The sequence below is a fragment of the Archocentrus centrarchus genome, chromosome 3 (genome assembly GCF_007364275.1).
Source record: "Archocentrus centrarchus isolate MPI-CPG fArcCen1 chromosome 3, fArcCen1, whole genome shotgun sequence".
Classification (NCBI taxonomy): domain Eukaryota; kingdom Metazoa; phylum Chordata; class Actinopteri; order Cichliformes; family Cichlidae; genus Archocentrus; species Archocentrus centrarchus.
Genome location: NC_044348.1, coordinates 13,967,256 through 13,981,977, shown reverse-complemented (window position 1 = coordinate 13,981,977; position 14,722 = coordinate 13,967,256). Strand labels below are relative to the sequence as shown.

General features: G+C 39.9%; 1 protein-coding gene across 2 annotated transcripts; it reads left to right on the top strand.

Annotated features, from left to right (window-relative positions):
* The first annotated feature begins 40 nt into the window (after nt 1-40).
* Nucleotides 41-10,697, top strand: ctdspl2b (CTD (carboxy-terminal domain, RNA polymerase II, polypeptide A) small phosphatase like 2b). 2 transcript variants are annotated; one of them, XM_030725660.1, is made up of 13 exons: nt 41-249; nt 3,509-3,696; nt 4,601-4,739; nt 4,828-4,977; nt 5,186-5,431; nt 5,577-5,673; nt 6,375-6,486; nt 6,590-6,676; nt 6,836-6,898; nt 6,995-7,074; nt 7,413-7,539; nt 7,967-8,062; nt 8,174-10,697. In XM_030725660.1, exons 2-13 carry the CDS (start codon nt 3,532-3,534, stop codon nt 8,237-8,239), a joined length of 1,428 nt encoding a protein of 475 aa, XP_030581520.1. In that variant the 5' UTR covers nt 41-249; nt 3,509-3,531; the 3' UTR covers nt 8,240-10,697. The 2 variants fall into 2 exon arrangements, with proteins under 2 accessions (XP_030581520.1, XP_030581510.1); XM_030725650.1 differs by lacking the exon at nt 41-249 and adding an exon at nt 633-1,041.
* The last annotated feature ends 4,025 nt before the right edge of the window (nt 10,698-14,722 follow it).

Genomic DNA, 14,722 nt, shown 5'->3' with positions numbered 1-14,722 from the left:
TGCAGACTGGCTGGTGTTTTTGAGAGGTAAGGGGGGTGTGTCTGTGTCCCATACGGGTATCTGCCTCGGAGAGACTGAGCAGAGGCGGGAAATGGCGCCTGGTAACACAACGGTGTGTCATTTTGAAGACGGTTCGTGAGTACATACTGAGAAAAACTCGGAGCAGATCCACGAAAATAACCAGTTCTTCTGTTGTGATGATTAATCAGCCTTGAGTCGTTATCTTCAGTCACTGCGGATCACTGTAAAGTAAGTCGCTCAGGTTAACCTACCCCGTTTGTTCAGTTGGCTTCTTGGACTCACGTTTATGTAATGTTGGCTAACGACAGGATAAATATTTTTCTTTCCGGTCCTGAGCACATCTGTTACCCCGAAACTGATTTTTTTTTTTTAAAAAGGGTAGGGAGGTTAACGCTGAGCTAGCGGTGCTAAGCTAGGTTGCGTAGCTAACGATTGCTAAAACACGGCCTACCGCGGACCTGGCTAATTCCTGAACGACCAGATAGCTTATTTAATTATATTTTTCTTCTAATGTCGACATTAAGGATTTTAATAGATCATTGCCAGTACAAGAGCCATAAAAATGTACCTACTTAAACCCAAAATAAGCCATTGAACATTTTACGTAAATTGTCGCCAGGTAAAGCCTGCTAGCATCCATTGGAGCCAACGTCCAAATTTGGCATTCCCCAATTGAGCTGTGCTAGGTTCGTATCTGCTCGCTACGACCGTCGTTTCCATGTAATAGGGTGTTAATCTGGACGTGACTGTGTACCTCAGCAGATAAGTGCATCAGCTACATTGTCTGAAGGTAACAGTGACAGCAGTAGCAGGTAAAATTGATAGCTTCACTATGTCGGGTGTTTTGATTAACGATGTCCGAGTTTCCGCTGACAAGCATGCAGGCTTTAATGCTGTTTGGGTGAAGCCGTCCACCAAACTTCACACAAATTGGATGACTGATGCTTCTTTTCATTGAGTCAACATATTGCTTTTAACGTCATTTCACTCAAGTTACGATGCCGCACTGGCTCGCAGACGGTAAGTTAGCCGATTTGGGGTCTTGGCTTGTTACCTTTAGCGAACTCAGACCGGAGTGCCAGGTTGCATAAACAATGTAACATTACTTTTAGACACATGCAAATCCTGGCAGTATGAAATCAAAGTGCAGTAAAACAGAACTGTGCAGCATAGACGTCTTTTATAACGAGCAAAACATAACTTGACCTCTTGTACTTGGTTGAGTTGATTAGCGGTAGCTGCTCATTTAGCTGCAAGACTCGGTATTCATAACTATTCAGTGAAACTTGTTCAAACGTCTATTTTTGCATGGTTAAGTTAACTGGAATTTGTGTAAAATATGCCTAAATATTGTTTGCTTTGACGGTTATGATATGTACTTCATCTGTTTGTTAAGCAACGTAGCTAGCCTTAGCCTCGGGGTAAATTTTGCATAGCGGAGGGATTGTGGGGAGGGCCTTCCCGTGTGTTTCCACGGCTAGTGTTTGCTAGCTTGCTCATGCAATCTCAGCTGCATGCATGTTCCTATTTCCCGCTCTCTTGCTCGCACCCAGCTATGTGCCTGATCCTTGGTCAGTGGCTGATTTCCTTGGTGAAGCTCACATTTAGTGTGTGGTGTTTGCTTGAAAGGTGGATGCTTAGCTTCTTTACTGTTGCTGTCACGAACTTTGGCGAGGTTTGAATGTACAGCCATTATAACAGCATTTAAATTGGTCTTTAATTAGCAGCAACAAGAAAGCCAGATATGCTTTGCATATTCATGTGAAGGGCTTAAGCACCGGGAAATAAAGACGTGACTAAATTATTTGCACAAAGTATAAGTATTTGGCGTAATACTATTCCATCTTCAAGTAAACACCTATGCAAAGGGAACGTGTATATTAAAGTAAACGTGACATATTTTTATTCATAACACTGCAATTTAAGATTACAGGGGTGTCAGAAATTATGTGGTTCTTAGACACATTACCAAAGTAGTGACAGCAAATATAAAGGGTAACCTGTGGGATATTGGAATCGATAATACTGCAGCTTAAAATGGCACGTCTGATCATGTAAACATACACTAATGTGACCTTCACCACTGTTTTTACTGTTTGCAGTATTGTCATCATGTATTGTAATCTAGTGGAAACAAGAAGAAATTAAACAAGTGGACAAAATAGGTTCTCAAGTAGATTTTAACTAATTGATCAATGAGTCAAATCTGTAAATTCTGTAAGTTCTATAACTAGTATGCTCTTGATATAAGTGATGCTGTGATGTTGTATACAGGGTGTCAGTATTTAAGGGGGAAAAATGTCCAGAATAGCAAGACATTTAAAAACTCTCCTACAGCAGAGAACTAAATACAAGATTTAAGATGTATTTTAATGCTAGACAGTGTTTCGGTTTTTTTTTTTTTTTTTTTTTTTTTTTTTTTTTAGAGCCCAGGGTTCTAACCAGTTGATCGTCGGGCGACACACTGGGCTGAGAATTTCTGAACTGAACTGCTGTTTTCCATCAAGTAGGGCTGAAACTAAAGATTATTTTGGTAGTTGAATAATCTGTCGATTATTTTATCGATTAGTCAATGATTATTTCAGTCTTACGTCACCTGTTCAAACCTGCCCACCTGTTAACATCACATTTTGTTTCTTCTCACAATTAAAATAATGACCCATAAAAATACAAGTTTGGCTGCTATAAAAAATCATGGAATGCAGCCTTCCGTCATGAGTACATTTGCACTGTATTAGTTTTCCTGCTATGCCTGTACTATGACTGTTAGCATGTACTCGTGGATCCCCCCCCCCCCCCCCCCCCCAAATTTACACATGACAAGGGCATTTACAGTATGTGAGATGCGTACTGTATGTAATGAGAGGGCACGTGTGTGTGTGTGTGTGTGTGCTGCTGGTGGATATGTCTGGACACATTTTTAGTTGCGTAACTGAAAAAAGGTCAGGCATGCTTGACAATTTATGTTCACTGTGAATTGTTTTTAAGTTTTCCACATACGTTGTCAAGGATGATGCTAAATCACTCAACTTTAGAAAATGTCTGGTTCCTTCAGAGAAGTTTTGTGAAATATATTTACATATAGTTATTTATTCAGTTTCTCTTTAATACAGTCTCGCCTTTAACATTAATCTTGAGTGGGGAGTGTTTGAATGTGTGTGTACAGTAAGATCCTGGGTAACTTCTTTTTTTCTTTAGTGGTACAAATGAAAGTAAAGCCAGCTGTTGCCAGATCCACTGATGTAAGTGAAATGGGATCTTGAATGCATCCAGATGTTGGTAGAAAATGCACCAGTATTACTCCTCTGCACACAGATGCACCCCACTGAGTTGTCCATTTTAAAAGTTAATGCAGTCAAGGCTGCTAGAACAACCTGTGTCCACATTACCAGCTGAGTGTTTGCTTAAATTTATTTTCCTGACTGTACAGCCATAATGATTTCCTCTGTCTCTTCCTGCATTTGACTTTTTTTTTTTTTTTAAACAGCCTTACATGTGACTGCTAAAACAATGAGGCTGAGAATGCGTAAGGCGTCTCAGCAACCGAACCCCACTCTGGCAAGCCGCCCATCCCGAACCAAGCGGAGGCATTCAGAAGTAGAAGAGGACACTCCCACTACTGGGAGGGGATTGTTCTCCACCATCAAGAAGTTTATCAGAGGAAATGCTGTAAAGGTAACCTCTTCTAAGATCACATCAGCCCATCTGCGAGCATAAAAGTATTGTAGCCAGAGGAATACAGTCTCTTTAGCATAACACTGTTAAACCAGAGCTTTCTGGCACTTCCATGTTTTAAAGCTGTACTTAACGATGTGCTATCCAGGTCTGCGAGTTTAACAGTGTTTCTTGGTGGAGAGTGTCATGTTTCCCAGGAAATGTCTGGTGGAATGCAGCAGCTTGTCTGAGAAGCCGGACTCTAGTCTAATTTTAGTTTCTGGCTCACAGAGTCGGTGTGCAGGGACAGGAGGTAGTAACAAGTGGAAAAGTCAGCTCAGCTTAGAGAACTTTGTCCTGTGAAAAGACGTGGGGATTTTTGATATTGATACTTTATAGTAAGTTTCTCCCCACATTTCCCTATGTAGTCCTAAAAGTTTTTTCTGCCATGTCTGTGTTTTTTTTTTTTTTTTTGTCAAACTCCTTAATGAATGTAATGTGTTAATGAATGTAATGTACACAAACAAAACACCCTTTAATTTAGATAATGACCATAATGCTTGTAAATTGTATGATACAGTCTTGCCGGTTCCCTGTAAGCAAAATGTTAAACTCCACGTTCCAAAAATGTGGAAAATGTATGTGAAAAGGTTACAGCAGCTGTCTTTGGTCCCTGATGGGCCCATTAAACCACTGCATTGGGCATGTTGTGCTCAAAAGTGACGTCTCCACAGCTCCTTACTCTTTATACCAGTGCTCAGGGTGCGAGTACTTGCTGCAGTATTCTCCTCAGCGAGAGGTGTCACCACTCAGACAAAACCTCCACATCAACAGCTGGAAGCAAAGCAATGTTTGCCTGTTGTTTAATTACAACTATAGTAATCACAACTTGTTTAACTTGTACAACTGTGTGTTGCTTTATCAGGTTCAGGAGGAAAGCCCAGCCAAGAAGACACGCCTCCACTGTGATGTGGACAACAACCTGATCACCTCCACACCCACAAACGCCAACACCCCCCGGAGGAATATAAGCAGAGTTGGCAGGAGAGGATCCGTCAATGGACGTGAGTAATTTGCATAAATAAAGATTACTAGTTGTTGTTTTCTATTTTCTCTGACACTCTTGAACCTGTCACCTCTCCTCCTCTGCAGAGGCAACCAATCACGACAGGAGTAAAGAGAAGCCCAATGGTAGCCTGGAAGAGACGACGGCGGTTGAGGTGACCAGCAGCCCTCCCAGAACGACCCTTCTCGGGACGATCTTCTCCCCTGTTTTCAATTTCTTCTCACCAGCTAAGAATGGTAAGCAGTCTCTGAAGTAGTCTGTTTGCGTTATGCCTTGAATTGTAAACAGAAACCACATGTTGGTGTGAGTCACAGTATAATGTTCAGTAGTGAAAGCCTGGAGTACATGTATTACCTCACAGATTAATTTTTTTTCATAAAGCAGCGCCTGTATTTTTTTAAATTTTTTTTTTTTGAATGTCTCTTCGTTAAATATGCTTTTCAGCCTCTTCTGGCTCGGACTCTCCAGACCAAGCTTTAGAGGCCGAGGAGATAGTCAAGCAGCTGGACATCGAGCAAGCCGTGGAGACGCCCACCAGCACAGCTACATCCACACAGGAACTGTGTGTCACCACCAACTTCTACTCGAGCGTCTCGCAGCTCCCACCCCTGCGACCCCCGCACATCCTCGAGGCTTCTCCCACAACAGAAGTAGAGTTGGATACGGACCCTGACCTCCCCCCTCTCACAGGTAGATGCCACAGCTAACAAAATACAGCAATAATGAAGTTGGTGACAGCTGATTGCTCTGCTTGTCATGCTGGTTTTTGCTCTTGGTTCTTGTTTTTATTTATATATAATACAAATTTATATAATACCTCTTGTTGTGGTCCAAGCTCCGGGCTCCAGTCCAGATATGACACATATGGACACTCTTCCAGCTGCAGTACCACCAGAGGTATCCTATGAGGAAGACTGGGAAGTGTTTGACCCGTAAGTTTAAAAAAAAAAAAAAAAAAAAATTTTTAAATGCAGTATTTAAATGTTTTCTACACTTCATTTAACAGATTCTGCAACAAAAACCTACAGTGCTAATTTCAACTTAATCAAGCATGTGGACAGACAGATGGGGTTAGGTTGTGTTCTGCCTGCTTTTTGTAGCATTATAAGCTCTCTGAGTTTTACTTGGTTGAATCAAAGTGAAGGCACATCACATCCAGACCCCCCAGCCTGACACCCCGATGTACAAAAATGCAACAAAACCATCAGCAGCTTGAGCTCGCTTACTGCAGTCCAAACATAAACAGGAGCTTGGTCGATCACATAAGGCCTTTTTGATTGTCTGTAGACTCCAGTGGTGCCAGTTTAATTTAAGAAATTAGTCTTTCTCACAACTTGTATATCACTGCGTGTCATCTATTTTTAGCTCGGCTGTTTTGAAGAAAAAGTTGAGGTATTGTCATCGCATTAGCAGCAGCGCCTGTTCTCAAGTTATGGCCAAAGTTTCTGTGGAACAATGTGACCTAGGATGTTCAAATTCACATCATAGATGCATACTGTTTCAGCTAGACACATCAAACTACACACACTTTTTCACTGACTTTTAATTTTTACATTAACCATAAAATCCTTCTTTTGGCAGTATCCCACTTTTCTCAGACTATGGCTAATGAGGCTGTTGTTTTGCTGTGTAGGTATTTCTTCATTAAGCACGTTCCTCCACTGACAGAGGAGCAGCTCACCCGTAAGCCAGCCCTGCCACTGAAGACGCGCAGCACGCCAGAATTCTCTCTGGTCCTAGACCTGGTCAGCTACACTTCTTTTGGTTTGTTTTTTTTAAAATTATGGAGTCACTGTGGAAATCTTTAAACACGTCCCAAGATTCAAGAATACTTTGTGTGTTGATTAGGATGAAACTCTGGTGCACTGCAGTTTAAATGAGCTGGAGGATGCAGCACTTACCTTTCCTGTCCTCTTTCAGGATGTCATTTATCAGGTAAGTTGTGCTTTATAGAAATGCTTTTCTTCTTGTTGCCACTAGAGGGAGCCATATTCATGTCTCTAAAAATCCTCAAAAAAAGACTAACTTTTCATACAATAACCATGTCATAGTTTCATTATAAATATTCACTGTCCATGAAACTGTCTTGTGCAGGTGTATGTGCGCCTGAGGCCATTCTTTAGAGAGTTTCTGGAACGCATGTCTCAAATATATGAGGTAATTCTAACCTTGCTCCTCCTCTTGTTCTTCTTGTTGTTATTTCTAAATGCTTAAAGATTTTAATTTTTTTTAAAACATTTTTCTTTTTCCTAGATCATCCTCTTTACAGCCTCTAAAAAGGTGTATGCAGACAAACTGCTCAACATCTTGGATCCTAAAAAGCAGCTTGTGAGGTATGCTGTTTTTTCTTGTTTTTGTTTTCCCCCTTTTTATTTATTTTTTTTAAATTAGCTGGTTATCATTTCACAAGAAACTCTAAAGCAGAGTCCAGGCCTGAATTAAAAGTGGTAGAGCTCATAAAGCACAGGTGGTAGCATGAGCTGCTGTTCAGATGTTGGTAGTTTTTTGGGGTTTTTTAAATTTTTAATTACTAATTTGCCACTCTTGTCACTGATGGATTTTATTTCTTTATCCCCCCCCCACCCCCCCCCCCCCCCCCCCCCCCCCCCCCCCCCCCCCCCCCCCCCCCCCCCCCCCCACACCCCCTTTTCATTCTCCACTGTGACTGCAGACACAGGTTGTTCCGTGAGCATTGTGTCTGTGTCCAGGGAAACTACATCAAAGATCTCAACATTTTAGGAAGAGATCTGTCAAAGACCATCATTATTGACAATTCACCACAAGCCTTTGCGTATCAGGTGAGACACCAACACAAAATCCTTCACTGTCTGGTTGTCAGCAAGCATCAAACGCTGACAAAATGACCAGAAAAACTTAAAATAAATTGTTGTTGTACTCTCTGTTTTGACACAAAACAAAAATACAGATTTGGGCACAGGCTGAGCCTCGGCGCTAGAGTTTTATGTTTTGGGGTTGTCATTTGTGAGTGTAGAGCTCCTACACACAAGGAGCAGAGCAAACAGAGGAGAGATGGGTCATGTGACACTGCTCAAGTAGACTTAAAAATAGACTTACTTATTTCTTTTGGCTGCTCTCTTTAGGGGTCGCCACAGCTTCTTATCTGCCTCCATCTCACCCTATCTTTAGCGTCCTCTTGTCAAAATCAACCCTCGGCATGTCCTCCTTCACAGCATCCATGAATAACTTTTTTTTTGGTCTTTCCAGTTGTCCAATGGAATTCCCATAGAGAGCTGGTTCATGGATAAGAATGACAATGAGCTTTTGAAGCTGGTGCCCTTCCTCGAGAAGTTGGTTGAGATGGTAAGCTGTCCTCTGGTTTAGTTACTGTTGTAGGACCAATTATATCAGCGACAAGAGTAATGTGGCTATTTGAGTATTCATTTTTTTTTTTTTTTCCTCTCCAACTCGCAGAATGAGGATGTGCGGCCGCATGTTCGGGAGAGGTTCCGGCTTCATGACCTGTTACCACCTGACTGAAGCCACCCACAGGCTCTGAAAAGGGGACAACATGAAAAAAACTGAAAACGTGCGTGTAAAAAGCCTCTCTTTGGATTACAAACTACAACATTGCCATTACTTTTACAAATTTTAGCCTTTTTTTGTTTGTGTTTAAATCCACCATTGCTTTAAAAAAAAAAAAAAAAAAAAAACTTCTAAAGAAAACCTTTTTAAAAGATCTGGGTGAGATTTTCTAAAAATCTAAACATATAGATGAAATTACACACACTATGGACAAGCCCAGGTTGACTCCTCTTTTTTGAGGGGGCTCTCCAGCTGTGGAGCCAGATATCAGCTCCACACTAAATTCTGAAGTCTTGGTGCTGGTTTAGTGGATTTGAAAACGCCACTTGGTATAGAGGAACTCCACCTTCCCTGAACCCAGACCAACCCTCTGGTGCTCACGCTGTTGATAACTGACGATAAGACACTCTGTGGCTACAGACCATTTTCAACAGGAATGACTGGCCTCTAAATCAATCTGTGCATGTGTGTACGTTTACTCCTAGCCACACACACTCACTGATTTGGTTGTTTGGGCAAACCTACAAACTGTAGCCTTGAAAATCATATGCATTCCTCTGTAGCTAATGTCAACTTTCTGTTGTTGGTTGCAGTTTTATTCTGGTAAAACTGGTGTTTTTTTTTTTTTTTTTTTGTTTATGTTTTTGAAGCTAAGGTTAACAATGTTTCATTTCAGTTTGTAAGATATATTTTAAAAGGGTCATGTAAGTTTCATTGTAAACCTTTCCCCATTTAAAACATGTAAATGACAGTCCACTGCATAGTCAAATAAAGTGGGATGAATCCAGGACTTTATACCTTGTTCTTGTTCTGAGGTTTAAATGAATGTGTGGACGCGACATGGCTCCTTGATTTTTTTTTTAAATGTTAAGATTAAGAATCATGTTACCTGTAAATCTGACACATTGTAATGATTTAAGGGCATTCATTCTCAAAGTGATGTCATCGTTAACTTTTCTTTTTAATAATTTGTCATTCGTATGTAATCAGTATTGTCTTTGGCTCCATATCAAGTATTCTCGCTAAATCTGATCTTTTAGTTGTCATGTGTAATTTGATGGTTATATCAGTAGCATTATGACTAATGTAGCACACCTCTGCCAGTGTGTCATAAAGTCTACTCGTGGTAGAAAATCTATGGCCAGACTGTGTACCAGCCATATCTGGCACCAGCAGCGTACTCTTACCGTCAGCTTCAGACTGCTCCTCTGCCTGTTTCATGTTTTGTTTTTTTTTTTTTGTTTTGTTTTTTAAGCATTTGTTCAGTGTTTCGCTGTCTAAAGAATTGTTTAAGAATGGTAACTAAATGAATGTGTTTTTTGCCCAACAACTTCAGCCTGGACTCTCAAGCCAATCTGATGTTTTACTCCTCGGTTATTTCAGTGTAATTTATTGATGGTGAAACGCACAGTAGGCAGATGTGTTGCTCACGTGTCGGCCACCGTACAAGCCTAAACTTGGGAGGTCGCACAATCTCAAAAGCCTGTCACTCACACAAGCCTATGACAGTTTGGCACAGTTTTTCTTTAGTTCTCGTTTGAATCTTAAGTGCATTTTATGTTAAGGCAGATGTGTGTTTGGGTTACTTGTATAGTGCCATACAACACAGGTTCTTCCTCGTGGCTTTTCTCATGCTCCCACCCATAAAATGCTTCACTGGAAAGAGACAATCAAACCTCCAAGCTTTGCAGATGCTGAAACATGAATATGCCCACCCTTCCTCCCTCGTCCACCTTCCCTCCCACAGTGTGCAGTATGTGTCGTGTATTGTGATGCTGTTTGAGTTGTGCGCTGTGTGTAAATTGGCCAGGTGAATCCTGCTCTGCCCAAACAATCCCTGCTGCTCACATTGCACAGGTTATTTTCTGAAGTACTTTCTGTTCTTGCTGTTTATTTTGCCTTTCTCGCTAGAAGTTAGTAGCTCTCCAGAACTTAAAATCTGCTTGGCCACAACAGTGTTTGCTCTGACATAATGTTATGAGTACACATGTCCAGACTATGAATGTAAATTGTACATGGGGGTGAAGGCTAAAGTGTCTTTCTATTATTCCACGCTGTTATCTCCCCATTCAGAGGCAAAAACAATGAGCTTGGTATAGGAGACAAGTCTTGAGCACCTATCATGGTAGCTGCTGCCCTCAACCCACCCACCCTCCTCTTGTCCCCGTGATCGTTCACCATCCTGACGTCTTGTATTATGCAAGCCTCACTTTGAGTGTCGAGCTGGTGCGCTCATCTTCTTAGTGGGCTGTGTGATTATGTAAAATTGTCAGTCATGGCTTTTATTCTGAAGGGTCAACAGGAGGCATTTAATTCATTTCATCCAGCTCATTTTTATGTGCATTACCAGTTTATTGTACACTGAGTGTTGTACAATACATGCAGCTTCATCTTTAAAAAAAAAAAAAAAAAAGTCCTTAAAGTAAGGAAAATCTTTTGTATTTTTGATTTCAAAAGGCATGTCATATCTACTTTTTAAATGTATTAATGAAGATTTAACTTTACATCAGATTGAGGTTTTTTTTTTTTTTCTTTTTCTTATAAATATCTGTATGTTTAGTTTAGCGCTATGTCACTGAACTGTTAAGCTTAGCATGTAAAGAATACAGCTTGCTTTGTGGGGAAAGTCCTGAATTAAATTTGAATTGTGGCACTTTTTCTGCCGAAAAGATCAGTTGTGTCAAGGACTTTTTTTCGTTTTTCTTTTTTTTTCTTTTTGGGTTCAGTATACGTTAAGCCATTTTACTTGCAAGAATTGCTATTTGTGCTGAAGATGTATTTAAAATGTTTTAGGAGATCTTTGTTATCTGTCAGGCTGTATGCTATTGTAAAGTGTATATACAGTTCATTTCTGAAACAAAGTTTTAAAATGGTTAAAAACATCTTGAATGCCCTTGTTTTTATTCCTCTCTACAGTCTGAGATGATGCTGAAGATGTTTGAATAAATTTTGAGAGAACAAAGTTCAGAGGTCTCTTACAGTAACAGTCTCATACAAAAATAATTGGAGCACAGAATATTAAAAAGCCTACAAATGTAGGATCTGTTTTTTTGTTTGTTTGTTTTTTAACAGGGTTTAATCTGCATAATGTTCACTCATAGTGTTTTGTAATGTCAAATGAAGTTAATGCAATACTTTTGCTGAATTAAAGCTGAAAGTCTGCACTTCAATCACATCTGGATTTTTTTTTTTTAAACCAATTGTCATTGTCCAAAAACTTTCCTGTGTGGTGCAGCTTTAATTAAAAAAAAAAAAAAAAAAGCATATTAAGATATACAGAGCTGTGACAAATTTTGTCCCCTTCCTGATTTTCTTTTTAAATTATTTTTTAAAAATATGTCTCAGATCATCAAACAAGTTTTTAAATATTAGACAAAGATAACCTGAGTAAATACAAAATGCAGTTCATTTATTAAGAGGGGGAAAAAAAGCTATGCAAACCTGCCAGGCCCTGTGTGAAAAGGTAATTGCCCCCTAAACCTAATAACTGGTTGTGCTACCCTTGGCGGCAAGAACTGCAATCAAGTTTTTGCAATAACTGGCAATGAGTTGATGTGGAGGAATTGCTTTAATTCAGCCACACTGGAGGGTTTTCCAGCATGTTTAAGGTGATACCAAAGCATTTCCACTAGATTTAAGTCCAGACTTTGAATAGGCCACTCCAAAATCTTCATTTTCAAATATATATCACTGAAAATAGATCTGCTGCATCTGTGCGTCCGTTATATTGAAAGCTGAAACGTGAAAGAGTGGTGACAGATTAAGTCATGATTCTGTGTTGATTGTGTTGATTTAATGCAGCAACCTACAGGTGATGCCGGCAACCATCATCTACCAACAAACCCTGCAGTGACTGCTAGAGAAACTAAACTGTTGACTTTGGATTGCCTGTGGTACATAGCCAATAGACATGTTGATGGTTTGGAGGAAGTAACTATTGAAGTTAACTCAGAAAGATCAATTGGAGAGAGAGTTTAAATAAATACCAGCAGTGCTGAAAGCAGCCAAACAAGAAGACATGTGGTTGAAATGGTTATGAATCATTTTTTCTCTAATGGTTAAAATTTTATTTGTGAAGATATTCACAAAGTCACTAGAAAAAGCATTTCCTGCAGAAAATGTAATGTGAATGCTGAATGCTATTGTTGGTGAATAAACTGCAACCACTTTATGCACAGTTAGGTAGTTTAGTTAAGTGGTTCCCAACAGTCTGATATATTCAATCGTTTTTATCTCTGGGCTTTTAATGAAATAATTTAAAACATTTAGAGGTGAAATCTCTCTGTGGTAGAAGTGCAGGAAAAGGGTCATCCAATCTTTAAATGAACCTACAGTATATTGTCAAACGTATTCACTCATCCATGTTAATCACTGAATTCAGGTGTTCCAGTCACTTCTATGGCCACAGGTAGTGATGAGCGTGTGAAACCGAAGCTTCGATACGTGCTTCGAACCCTGGGCTTACAACTCCAGAGAACCACTGATTCGAAGCTTGCTTCAGAGCGGGGAAAAAAAAATCACGTGACATATGACGTCCGAAGCAGCAACTGCTTCGTTCTCGGAATCAATCACGTGACTGGTTCAGGTGATTCGCTGGTTACGAGTGAAGGAGCGAGAGCGAGACAGTCAGGTTCATACTCACACAGTTTTAGCGTTGTTTTGGCCAACAGTTACTGCTGAGTTATGAATTAAAGACAACCTTTGCTGGCTCGTCCTTTCAACGTGATTACAGACGCTGTCGTATCAAGATTAACGCGAAAGCGGTAGTTACACAAGCACAGCCTTTTCGTCCCTGTAACCTCCATTAAACCTTTACTGGGAAACAGCTGGAGGTCCTTCATCAACCACCTGATCAGTAAGTGAAGAAAAGAGAACTTTGTAGCTGCTCCATCCACCCTGTTTGTTTCACACAGGGAAAAACTGCAGTATGGAAGTTAAAATATGCAGATGAACTGTTAATATGAAAAAAGTATTTCTTATCCAGTTACTTGGGTAATCAATATAAATAGAATACGCAATTGCTAAAATAATTGATAGTTGCAGCCCTAATGAAATTTGCAACATGCCATAAGCCAATGCATCACCTTCTCACACAGAAGCAACAGGATTCAGGTGATAGTTATTGTTGTAAGTAAGTAAAGTTTATTTATATAGTGTTTTTCACAGACAGAAAGGCGCTGTACAATAATTAAAACACAATATCACCCCTCCCCCCCAGAAAACACTATGTTAAAAACATAATAACATTACCATATTAAAAGAAAAAGAACAAAAATAAAGTCAGAAACCAGAAAGCCTGGTTAAACAGAAAAGTTTTCAACGATTTTTTAAATGATGCCACAGAGTCAGCTAAATGGAGCTGGAGTGGTAAACACTTCAAGAGCTTTGGTGCCACTGCCTAAAAAGCTCTGTCCGCCCTGGTCCTTAGTCTTGTATGTGGGACAACTAAAAGACTTTGATTTTGTTGTGTGAGAGACTGTTGACTTCCTGATTTTTTTTAATGTTTTTAAATGCCTGGATCAATTTTAAATATCAGATTTATATTGGTATCAGCCGATATCCAAATGTAAAATATCGGTATCGGTATTGGACATAAAAAAGTGGTATCGTGTCATCCCTAGTGGATACTGAGGGGCATAGTGTGCAGAGGTCACCAAATTTCTGCAGTCACTCACTACAGACCTCCAAACTTCATGTGGCCTTTAGATTATCTCAAGAACAGGACACAGAGAGCTTCATGGAATGGGTTTCCATGGCCAAGCAGCTGCATCCAAGCCTTAGATCACCAAGCACAATGCAGATTGTTGGATGCAGTGGTGTAAAGCACACTGCCACTGGACTCTAGAGCAGTGGAGACGTGTTCTCTGTAATGATGAATCACTTAGTTCCAGTGAAAGGAACTCGTAATGCTTCAGCATACCAAGACATTTTGGATAATTTCATGCTCTCAATTTTGTGTGAACAATTTGGGGCCCCTTCCTGTTCCAAATTGATCTATCTATCTATCTATCCATCTATCTATCGATATATATATATATATATCTATATATCTATATATAGATATATATATATATATCTATATATAGATATATATATATCTATATATAGATATATATAGATATATATATATAGATATCTGCAGTGGTTTTCTCCGTGGAACTCTCCCATAGATGCCATTTGTGCCCAGTCCCTTTCTTATCTGAATCATGAACTGTGACCTTAACTGAGGCAAGTGAGGCCTGCTGCTCTTAAGATGTCTTGGGTTATTTTGTGACCTCCTGGATGAGTCACTGTCTTGGAGTAATTTTTGTTGGCCAGCCACTGCTGTGAAGGTTCATCACTGTTCCAAGTTTTCTCCGTTTGTAGATAATGCCTCTCACTGTGGTTTGCTGGAGTGGCATGATGTGTTGCTTCCTGACGTCTTTAGCAAGGTTCTTG

Bases quoted from the DNA above. Each gene is read 5' to 3' on its own strand.
- ctdspl2b (XM_030725650.1), top strand. From the start codon at position 1,020: ATGCCGCACTGGCTCGCAGACG. The intron at 5,432-5,576 runs GTAGATGCCACA...TTGTGGTCCAAG, and splicing joins TGACCTCCCCCCTCTCACAG to CTCCGGGCTCCAGTCCAGAT. The intron at 8,063-8,173 runs GTAAGCTGTCCT...TCCAACTCGCAG, and splicing joins TCGAGAAGTTGGTTGAGATG to AATGAGGATGTGCGGCCGCA.